Source organism: Cannabis sativa, chromosome 8 (assembly GCF_029168945.1).
Source record: "Cannabis sativa cultivar Pink pepper isolate KNU-18-1 chromosome 8, ASM2916894v1, whole genome shotgun sequence".
NCBI lineage: Eukaryota > Viridiplantae > Streptophyta > Magnoliopsida > Rosales > Cannabaceae > Cannabis > Cannabis sativa.
Window position 1 is genome coordinate 30133755 of NC_083608.1, and position 11893 is coordinate 30145647.

At 33.1% G+C, this 11893-nt stretch overlaps 1 protein-coding gene across 2 annotated transcripts; it reads left to right on the forward strand.

Annotated features, from left to right (window-relative positions):
• The first annotated feature begins 2698 nt into the window (after positions 1-2698).
• Positions 2699-8232, forward strand: LOC115699240 (probable methyltransferase PMT5). 2 transcript variants are annotated; one of them, XM_030626537.2, is made up of 10 exons: positions 2712-3207; positions 3474-3625; positions 3724-4428; positions 4555-4690; positions 4981-5221; positions 5927-6152; positions 6325-6485; positions 6567-6870; positions 7207-7339; positions 7528-8232. In XM_030626537.2, the coding sequence occupies exons 3-10, from the start codon at positions 3917-3919 to the stop codon at positions 7675-7677; spliced, it is 1863 nt and encodes a 620-aa protein (XP_030482397.1). In that variant the 5' UTR covers positions 2712-3207; positions 3474-3625; positions 3724-3916; the 3' UTR covers positions 7678-8232. The 2 variants fall into 2 exon arrangements, with proteins under 2 accessions (XP_030482396.1, XP_030482397.1); XM_030626536.2 differs by having other exon boundaries at positions 2699-3207; positions 3474-4428.
• The last annotated feature ends 3661 nt before the right edge of the window (positions 8233-11893 follow it).

An 11893-nucleotide genomic window follows, 5' to 3' on the forward strand; every position in this document is an offset into this window, starting at 1 on the left:
TTATATTAAATAATATACCACAGGTGTGGTTAGAGAATCTCTGTCTAGGTTCATGCGTCAACAACTACCTACTTATCTTTATATATTAAAAGTGCCTATCTAACGGCATTTCTTGGTTTAACAGAATATACTTAAAAAATAAAAGAATATTCTGTTAAATTTAACGATTAGGTTTGATCTCCCGTTAACAAATAAACCCAATAATTAAACCCAAAAAATTAAACAATCTTTTAAATATTAATAATCTATTTTTAAATTAAAAAAATCATCTTAGCCACATATCTCTCTAACAAACCTATATAGGGAGAATATTAATAATTTTTTTTTTATTTATTTTTTTAAAAAATCTTTATTTTTTTGATTCCGATGCATAATGTGATGTTATTCTTTTTAATTGCTTTATTAATTTCTTTTCTATTCTAATGTGAATAAATTTTTGGCAATAGAGAGTCATCAAATTAGTCCAAGTGTTTGCACTCTATAATCTATAAATCTATCTATAATATAGGTCATTATTCTTTTTTTTTAACCTATTAATTATACAGGTATAATTATTAATTTTAATTGATGATAAATTTTTTTCTATTTTTCTATCATATAAGGATAACTATTTTTTTTATTGTTATTATTTTTTTCACTATGATGTTTGTAGATATTTTTTTTTACTAAATAATTATTAAATATTAAATAGATTAATTAAAAATATCTTAATCATATACCATTTAAATTTAAATTTGATTAGATTTAATTCTGTATCTACTTTCTCATTATTTGTAATTGTTCTAAATCTGATCGTGCAAACTCATATATTAAACACAATACTCCACCTTGAAACCGTTCTCTGTTTTTTTTCTTTCTTATTGGTTGGTGTTAATTCCCCCTGATGATTCAAGTGTCATGGTTTAGCAGAAATCTCATTTCTATCTTTAATTTTTTCAAATATAAAGATATTTCAAATATAAATATTTAATTTTTTCAAGAAAAAAATTTGTAATCTTTAAAAATAAAATATATTTAAAATCTTAAAAAGACTAAAATCTTAAATGAAATTAGCAATACGTGGCTCGACATGTACATTCACCTAGTAGTTCATTATATAAGGGAAATTTGATTTTTTATACTTACATATACTTAATATTTTATCCCTAAACTAATACATATTACCATTGAAAATATATGACCAATTTATCTAAAACCCAAAAATACCCCTCTCATAACTCAACCCCATCTCTCTCACATTTCAGCACATGCATCGGACCCCATCGAACCCGTTGGACCCACAAATTTTTTTAGTACAAAAACATAAAAAATAAATAAAATTGCTAGTCCGATGGGGTCCGATGGTGGTCCGATGGTCACCTGATGTTACATTTTTTATGTACACAAACATATAAAAAAAAATTGGTAGCAGATCTGGTCCGATGGGGTCCGATGGTGGTCCGATGGTCACCTGATGTTACATTTTTTATGTACACAAACATATAAAAAAAATTGGTAGCAGATCTGGTCCGATGGGGTCCGATGGTGGTCCGATGGTCACCTGATATGGTAGCAGCTATTTTTTTTTATTTATAAAAATATAAAAAAAAAATTGGTAGCAGATATGGTTCGATGGGTCCGATGGGTCCGATATGGGGTTCGATTGTGTTCGATGTGGGGTCCAATTGTGTAAATGAGGGTGATTTAAATAGAGAGTATTTTAGGAATATCATAAAAGCTGTCATATCCTACAAATATTAGTTATTATTTGTTTAGGAAATTTTTTTTAACCAAATGTAAGCATAAAAAATCAAATTTCCTTTATATAATGAGTTTTGAGTGGTGCCTAGCACTTTCTCGACATGTCGCGTTGCGATTGGCTAGCGATACTCCCTAAAAGCTATTATATTAAATTATATGAGATCCGATACATAATTGAACCAATAACAGTATTGACACGTAGGAGGGTGCTAGACACCACTGTTGCCCTTTAACATTTATCTTATAATTTAATCCATCAACAAATTATAAATCAATATATGATATCTACACATCATTTTTATCATAATTTAATACTTTTTTTAATACCCATTACATAATTAGCTACTTCATTTTATATCACACTTATACATTATACATATCTGCCCACAAATATAATTTTAATCTAACATTTTCTCATACTAAAATTCAGCAAGAGTTAGTTGTTCAGTAAGATGACCAGCAACACCATATTCCCCCTCAAATCAAACAAAACAAGTATAATTCTTTTTGCAAGCCGAAACATGTCTAATGATTTTTGTAGTCAAATTTCAGTTGAGAAAATAATTAGTAGGGTTAAAAAAGATTGATTGCCCCAGATGTACTTGCAAACTTTTATTAATGAATCACGATATATCAATATAAATTAAGGTTAGTTATTAACTTATTTGTTAATAAAAACCATTATATTTTCTAAAATAACTTATTTCATGAGCATCGTTCCGTCGAGCAGTAAAAAAAAAAACGAAAAAGAAAGAAATTAAAGTTCAAATGATCATTCATTATTCTTGCATCTAGTGGCCTTAATTAATCAATGTAATTTATTTTGGTTGGACGGCTAGAAAAGAAAAACCAATTTTTGGGTCTGTCAGACTGTGACGGTTCAAACGTGAATGCCGCCGTCACTCTAGCATCATTTTTTTTCTTATGAAACTCTAGCATTGTTTTATTTGTTTGAAAGAAAAATTCGAAAAAGGTTAAAATGAAGAAACGACAGTATTAAAACCGGGTTCAGAACACAATAAATTTTTTACTTTACAATTATGCTCTCACTCTCACTCATTCACACTTTACTTTTAATTTAATTTAATTTAATTATTCTCTTAATTAATTTTTACGCAAACACAAAATTTTTATAATTATACGAGCCAAGCCGTAGAGTTTGTTTGTTTTTGTTTTTGTTTTCTTTTTTTTTTTAATTTTTAATTTGTCTAAAATTACGAGCCCCTGGACTGGATCTGATTTGATTTCGATCACATATATAAATAAATAATTAATTATATTACAACAAAGCAGCAGAGACACAACAGAAACGAGAATCCGATAAATTTGGATTTCAATTTCACTCCAAAAATCATTCTCATTCTCCTCTCTTTCTTCTTCTTCTTCCTACTCATCAGTTCTTTGAATCTCTCACTCCATAACAAATGTGGTTTCGCTCCTACAAACCCTAGAGTTATCTTCTTCTCTGTAAGTTTTGTTTCTGTGTTTCTGAGCTTTTTGTTTCATTGTGATTGGTTTTCATAAATTGGATCTGCATATAGGAGTATTCTTTTGTGTTGTTCTTGTTTTAGTTTTTGGTTTAAGATCTGGGTTCTTAGTGTTGTAAAATTTGAATAATGATGACGTGCATTGTGAATTTTGGGATCTTTATATGTAGAATCTGGAGATTATATTCATTGTTGCAGGTTTTCTTGGCAACTTCACTGATTGGTGGATCTTGGACTTTTTTACAGGTTGGTGTTGGTTGGTTACCTTTTCTTTTTTGGAGATTGTCGTTTCTGGATTTTGACAGCCAGAGATTCTGCTCAATCGGTTGAATGAAGCGTTACTCTGACGAAGTATTCCGTGCTGTTTTGTTTTCTTGGGATTGCTGATCCATAATTCGGTACTAAAGATTGTACATTGTCATCTAAGCTTTGTGTTTCTTGTTATGTATCTGATGGGTATATATATGAAACTGTGAGTTTAATGTTAAAATTGAAGGAAGAAGATCTGCACATGTTGTTTGGAAGGAAGTGTGTACTGTTTCGATGCTTGTAGGAGTTGTTGAGATCCATGGTAACATACACAGACGTATTTGTGTAATGATTGGTTGTGTTTTTCTCTGTTCTCGGAGATTTACTGGCGTTTTTGCTGAAATTTGATTTTGAGACGGGATTGGACGATCGATTTGGATATGAGAAGTCCCTGGTTCAACAAAGTATCTGTCATTCTGGGTCCTAGACCGCCCCTGAGCTGGTTACTATTGTGCCTGGTTTCAGTTCTTGCGTTAATTGCAGTGTTAGGATCATCTTCTTCGGGTGCCTTTGATTCTGCAACTCCTATTGCGGTTCCTGACATTTATATAAACTATAGAAGGCTCAAGGAGCAGGCAGCAGTTGACTATCTGGAGCTGAGGTCTCTCTTTTTGGCGCCTACTCGCCAAAGAGAGATAGACCTTTGTGGTAAAGAAAGAGAAAATAATGTGCCTTGTTATAATGTTTCAGCAAATTTGTTGGCCGGGTACAAAGATGGAGAGGAGTTTGATCGGCATTGTGAATTATCAAAGGAAGGAGAGCAATGTCTGATTCGTCCTCCCAAGGACTACAAGATTCCTCTGAGATGGCCGGCTGGTAGGGATGTGATATGGAGTGGGAATGTGAAGATAACCAAAGACCAGTTTCTTTCATCTGGAAGCATGACCAAAAGGTAAAATTATTACATTGAAAAGTGTAGGAGTATGTAATTCTGGTATCTCCTTTTAATCATGTATGTAGATTTAGTTTCTTGAGAAATGTGCTAAACTTGTTGTCTAACTTGAGAAAAATTGTCCAGGTTGATGTTGCTGGAAGAGAACCAAATTGCGTTTCATTCAGAGGATGGTTTGATCTTTGATGGTGTAAAGGATTATTCTCGTCAAATTGCAGAAATGATAGGATTAGGAAGTGATTATGAGTTTATCCAAGCTGGTGTAAGTCATATTTGTATCATACAAGATCGCTGAATTTTGTTGTTACTTTGTAACTCATATTTGTATCATGCAGAAGTGATTATGGGTTTCAGATAGAGTTTATCAGTTACTTGTCCATTTCAATCTAAGTGGTCTGCATCCAAATAAGAGCTGTCATGTTGCTTAAGTTAACTATACATCACATGTTTTTACTAATTAATATACACATTCTGATGTGGATATTTGTGTGTTTATATTTATTATAATAAATAGAGAGCACTAGATTTACATTGAATCTTCTAAAATTACAGGTGCGTACTGTACTAGATATTGGTTGTGGTTTTGGTAGCTTTGGAGCTCATTTACTGTCTCTGAAAGTAATGCCTGTTTGCATTGCGGCATATGAGGCAACTGGAAGCCAAGTTCAGTTGGCCTTAGAGAGAGGTCTCCCAGCAATGATTGGCAACTTCATTGCTAGACAGCTTCCATATCCATCATTGTCATTTGATATGGTTCATTGCGCTCAGTGTGGTATTCTTTGGGACCAAAAAGGTAATTTCTTAAGATATTGGCAGGTTTTCTTTTTGGAGAGGCTACAATTACAAAAGTATGTTTAATATGTGAACCGTTACTGGAGTTTTTTTTTTTTTAATATATATGTGTAAATCAATTTTATCCTTTGATTTTAATCTAACGACGGCAATTCTAGGAATTTTCTTTTGCATCAGCAATTCTAGGAATATTAAATGGTAGCATTTATGGTTTGTAAAACTTCAAAATAAATTATGGTCACTAGATTTTTATCAAATGATAAAAGTTGATTTCCTACAAATACTATTTGTTAGGGTGCGAATGTGTATGTGAAGTTCTGAAGTTGTTGTTTTGCTTGATTAGTAATCATGCATTTTAGTTTCAGGACAGTGCCTTCTAATGGTACCAAACAACAATATGATTCTTGGATTATCTTTATGAAATGTAATCATATTAGATGGGTGTCATAAAAGTATTCAAAATATTTGAAATTTAATTTCATATGAGTTTCTTCCTCTCTTTCCTTTGGGAAATGTTTTATGAGCATGCATTAAAAGGTGGTTGTTGTAATGGTAGCCAAGGGGGTTCTGCCTTCTTCTTCTTCTTCTTCTTCAATTTTTTAGGAAAAAATCAAGTTATATTTTTGACTTATTAAATGTAATGGTTCAGTCTTCTTTCTTCCAATAATAGCCTGCATGAACTTACTGTTAGTAATTCATGAATCAGATGGGATGTTACTTCTAGAAGTTGACCGAGTACTCAAGCCAGGTGGCTACTTTGTTTTAACATCGCCTACAAGCAAGCCATATGGAAGTTCATCTAGTACCAAGAAAAGAAACATGTTAACACCAATAGAAGAATTGACCGAGGATATCTGTTGGATCCTTCTAGCTCAGCAAGATGAAACTTTTATTTGGCAGAAAACTTCCGATGCTAATTGCTATATGAATCGGTGAGGATATTCTTTTTTTCTTCCCGGGGAAGTCTATCTCTTAATATTTTTTCTAATCGCATTATCTTTTCAATTTCCTGCAGTACTCTATTTATATTTCTCTTTTGCTGAATTATCTGCAGAATCTTAGTAATTTCTTATTTATATAATTTTTTTTATTTATTTATTGTAGCAAGCAGGGTGCTATACCACTTTGTAAAGAAGGCCATGAGACTTTGTCTTATTATCGACCCCTTGTATCATGTATTAGTGGAACCTCCATCAAACGGTGGATTCCAATTCAGAACAGGTCTTCTAGTTCCCAATTGAGCTCCACTGAGCTTGAAGTTCATGGTAAGTGTCGTTACAACGATTTTTTGATTGGACTTCTTAAGTTTACCTATTTTATAAAGTGACAATCTTTTGTCCTTTCAGGAGTTCAGCCCGATGATTTCTTTGAGGATTCCCAGGTCTGGAGAACAGCTCTAAAAAATTATTGGTCTTTGCTTACACCCTTGATTTTCTCAGATCACCCAAAGAGACCGGGAGATGAAGACCCTTTACCTCCATTTAACATGATACGCAATGTGATGGATATGAATGCTCATTATGGAGGTTTAAATTCTGCATTTTTAGAGGAAAGGAAATCAGTGTGGGTTATGAATGTTGTGCCAGTCAGAGCTCAAAATACACTTCCTCTCATTTTAGAACAAGGTTTTGCCGGTGTGTTGCATGATTGGTAAGTTTTGGTCGTAGTTTCTTTAGTGTGACTTGTAAATTAATGGTACTCATCAAGGATTTGTTTTGATGGGCCTGCGTCATATCATAAAACTTTTCATGAGATGGAACCAGCTTTTGGCATCAATACACTTGACAAAATTTAGGTCATTTTAAATGTCTCCATTTCAAAGTTGCCATTTTGAAATTGCTATTTTTTGTTTGTGAATATTTTTACAAAACTTCTATACTCCAATGTTTTCTTCTAAAGATGTTGGTCAAATAAATGGATGCTTACTAGTTGTGGTACATAGCTTGATGTTAGTCTCTTAGATTTAATGCATATTTTGTTGTGTAGGTGTGATCCTTTCCCTACATATCCCCGAACATACGATATGCTTCATGCAAGTGGGCTACTTTCACATATGTCTTCAGAGAGGTGCACCATGAGGGACTTACTTTTGGAGATGGATCGTATTTTGCGCCCTGAGGCAAGTACTTGTATATTTAATTTATATGTATATAGCTGGTGAGGCTGGAACGTTTCTCGAGATCTGAACATACATTTCATGTTGTTCGGATTGGACAATCTCCTAGGATATTTTGCTGTTGCTCTGATTTAATAGCTTGCTACATTATTGATAGATATAATAATAGCATGAGTTTTGATTTGCTCCAGGGATGGGTTGTACTTTCTGATAAGGTTGGAACGATAGAGATGGCACGCACGCTTGCCGCGCAAATCCGATGGGAGGCAAGGGTGATCGATCTTCAGAATGGCAGTGACCAAAGGCTACTTGTTTGCCAAAAGCCATTCCTGAGAAAATAATTGGGTTCAACCTTTAGTAGGCCCTGACACCATTCTGGACGTGTACAATTCTTTTTTTGTCGTCTGGTTAACACTTGTAAACTGTTACCGAATTGCCTAGTATCCAAGAGAGTTGATTAAGCTAAGTGGAAGAGATGAGAAGATATGTTGGCAGCCATAACTATAGCTGTATGAGTTAAAGGAGAATACAATGCAATTGGATTGATATGACGTGCTGCTGCTGCTGCTGCTGGCTACTCTGTTTTCCATGCTGGGAAGGAATGTATCAACTTACCGGGAGAATTTGAGCCATGTAGAGTGTACCAAGTTTGGCAGAAAAGTAACTGCAAGTTTCTTCTTTTTTTTTTTTTTTTTTTTTTTTTTTGTATTTGTCACAGCGTTTCTAGCGCTCTATTCATTCATCCAATATTTTTTTTGGGCAATTTTTTGTTTATTTACATATATGTTTTTAGTTTTTTTTTTTCCTTTTGTATTTGATATTGAACTTCATGCATTTGTAAGAATCTGCAATCGAGCAAAGAATTAATGTGAATGGCCACGAAATGTAAGCTGTAATATTATGTTTTGTCTAAGTTTTTCTTTACTTTTATTTTTAATTATTAGTCTCTCAGTTATTCAAAAAAAAAAAAAAAAATTATTAGTCTCTCAGCGTCAATAATTCCACTCTTGTCAGTTGGCATTGAAATGCTTGTCAGTTGTCATTATCATAGGTTTGCTTTAGATGTGTACTTTTTCCTTAAGAAGGGGGCCATGAATGAAAATGTTTATCCTTAATTAGTATTTAATAAAAAAGAAGATTAGCTTCGAAAGAACCAGAGATTACTTGGTCCACACATAACATAATGGCTCCAACTTATTTAAGAAATTAATCAGGTAGGACCAGTTGGTCACCCACATTCAGGTGTAGCTAAACTTCTGCATTAAACTGCTTCATTTAAAAGAAGAAAAAAAACTTAAAAATACATAATTAGGCCCAACGTGGCTAGTGACATCATAAATATATATAGTAGGTTAATTAAACATCATTTTTAATTAAAAAATATTTAATTTAAGTGATATTTATAAAAATTATCATAATAATATTTAAAATTTATTATTAATTATAATATTAATTTAATTTTAATATTTTTAATTTCATAATATCTTTTTTCTTTTTCTAAATATCATACTTTTTTTTATTTTCTTAAAAAAGAATAATAATAAAAATATATGTTTTAGTAACGGTAATAAATAATAGGAAAATTCTACAATGCACCCCCTTAAAATGGACATATTAATGCACCCCTATCTGTTTTAGCATCCGAAATAATTTTTTAGTCAATTTTTTTTTCATGGTCATATACGTTATAGTTATTTAAGAAATCTTGCAAAATTTTAAAAAATTCAAAAAAGTTTAACATGCCAAAAACTACGTTCAAACAGTGTGTTGTACGCGTGACTATTTTATTTTACACGCGTGTAAATTAGACTGTTTGAACATTGTTTTATATACTGTAAATTATTCCGAATTTCTCAAAATTTTGTAGGATATCTTAAATAGATATAACGTACATGAATATGAAAAAAAATTAGACTAAAAAATTCTTCTGGATGTCGAAACAAGTTAAGGGTGCATCAATACATCCCTTTTAAGGGGGTGCATTGTAGAATTTTCCTATTATTTATTACCAATAAGTCGAACCAAATTTACCAAGTAAATTCCCTAACTTATTAATTCCTTATTGAATCCACACTTAGAACTTGGAATTGCACTCTCAGTCATATAGAACGCTCTATATGTTTCACGATATAGATACGCTATTAGTTATCCATTGTTATAATCCTAATTTGATCAATGACCCTCTAATAGATGATCTACATTGAATATGAACTAAATTACCGTTACACTTTCAATGTATTTTATCCTTAAAACACTTAGCTCCGTATAAATGATATTTCAGCGAAGTGAAATGAGATCTCAACCATTTATCTCTGTTTAGCCAAGCTCGAAGGATATCATCGTTTCACTTCTAAATTCCTATAGAAGTTATAGACTCCATATTTATGTTAGCGCTCCCACTCAATTATATTATCATGTTCCCAAAATGTACGTATCACCCTGACCCAAAAGTAGGCTTAACTAACAAATCAAAGAACATGTTTAATACTCTTGAGATCGAACCTAACCATATCAGGATTAAGATCATTTGATCTAGGATCAACAAGTGATATTGAATTGAATAGATATTATGGTAAATTTTAACAAATCTAATCAAAGTTCAATATCGGTCCCTTTCGATGTATACTCCATACATCCGATACTGGTAAACTTTGCCAATGCCCTGGAAAGGACATAACACTTATCCAAGGTGTAAGAATACCTATCGCTGATTATATCATGCCAGTCTAAATCCAGTGAACTAGTGAACTGACAAATCAGGGAATAAACTTTCGAACATATAATTAAGATTATATTCCACTGTGCTGACAACACTATAATCATTAACAAATTCATATGTTCTAGACTTAAATAGAATTCATACATTATATATATAATCATGAAATAAATCATGTGAACCATGCAACATAAAATGTTATTTCTGATCTTTATTAATAAGTAAATCTGATTATATTGAAATGAGTTTTATTTAAAGCACAAAACCCAACAGAGTGATCTCTGCCCAATCTCACTATGTAATGTCCTTTACAAAGTAATCTCTAAAGTAATTGCTAATCGTCTAAAGGTTGTGCTTCATCATATTATCTCTGAGAATCAGTCGGCCTTTATCCCGGGTCGTCTTATTTCAGATAACATTATGATTGCTTTTGAGGTTATGCATTACTTGAAGCGTAAACGTAAAGGCAGAGATAGTTTTATGGCTTTGAAGCTTGATTTGAGCAAAGCTTATGATCGTGTTGAGTGGGATTTTGTTCACGTTATGATGCTTTGTACGGGGTTTGCTAGTTATTTTGCCAACTTAATCCTAGAAACTCTCAGCATGGTGGAGTATAATGTGTTCCATGGTGGTAAGATTCTTGGTCCAATTTGTCCAAACCGTGGTATTCGTTAAGGTGACCCACTTTCCTCCTACCCGTTCTTAATTTTTGCTGAAGGTTTTTCTTCACTGCTGAAACGTTTTGAGAGCAATGGTTTTATTAAAGGTTGTAAAGTAGCAAACGGGGCTCCAACCATATCTCACATGCTATTCACAGACGATAGTTACATTTATTGCAGAGCTAATGACAGAGAAGCATCTAATGTTATGAGATTACTTCAACTCTTTGAGACGGCTTCGGGGCAACAAGTCAACTTTGGTAAATCATCCATCTTCTTCAGCTCAAACACTAATGCTGAAGTTAAAGACCGAATTTGCTCAATACTTCACATGGAGATTGCTCCTGACAATAGTACATACTTGGGATTTCCTTGTACAATGGGGAGAAACAAGAATGCAATAATGGGATTTCTTAAAGACAAAATGCAGAAGCGAATTCAGAGTTGGGAGGGTAGACTCCTTTCAAAGGCTGGCCGAGAAGTGTTACTTAAAACAGTTGCTCAGGCTCTTCCTAGCTATGCCATGTCGGTTTTTTTGCTGCCTTTAGACACTTGCTCTGCTCTGGAGAGTATGATGTCTAAATATTAGTGGAATACTACTTCTCAAGACACCCGTGGCATCACCTGGATGAGTTGGAAGAGGCTTACGAAGAGTAAAAACGATGGAGGAATGGGATTTTGTAGCCTTCATGATTACAATCTTTCCTTACTCGGCAAACAAGGCTGGCGCCTTCTTCTTAATGATCATACTCTTTTGGGACGTGTGTAGAAAGCGAGATATTATCCTCAAGGAAATTTCCTTACTTCCTCACTTGGAAGCAACCCAAGCTTCATTTGGAAGAGCATCTTTGAGTCACAAGAACTAATCAAAGCAGGTGCTAGAATTCGTATTGGTTCGGGTCTAGAAACTAATGTCCTCACTACTCCTTGGCTCCCATCAGATACGTCTCCTTATGTCAACTCTGATCATCTTTCTCTGCAGACTTGCAAAGTCTATCAACTAATGAAGACTGATCTTAAAGAATGGGACTCTGAAGTGATATACGATCTTTTCAACTCAAGAGAAGCACAGATCATACTCCATATCCCACTTAATAGCAATTCCATCGAAGATGTTTGGTATTGGAGCAAAGAACCAACTGGTTTCTACTAGGTGAAAAGTGCTATAAGCACCTGCAAGTT

Coding starts and splice junctions, on each gene's coding strand:
- LOC115699240 (XM_030626536.2), top strand. CDS start 3,917: ATGAGAAGTCCCTGGTTCAACAAAGTATCTGTCATTCTGGGTCCTAGA. Junction 5,222..5,926: donor TATTCTTTGGGACCAAAAAG/GTAATTTCTTAA, acceptor TTCATGAATCAG/ATGGGATGTTACTTCTAGAA. Junction 6,486..6,566: donor CACTGAGCTTGAAGTTCATG/GTAAGTGTCGTT, acceptor TTGTCCTTTCAG/GAGTTCAGCCCGATGATTTC.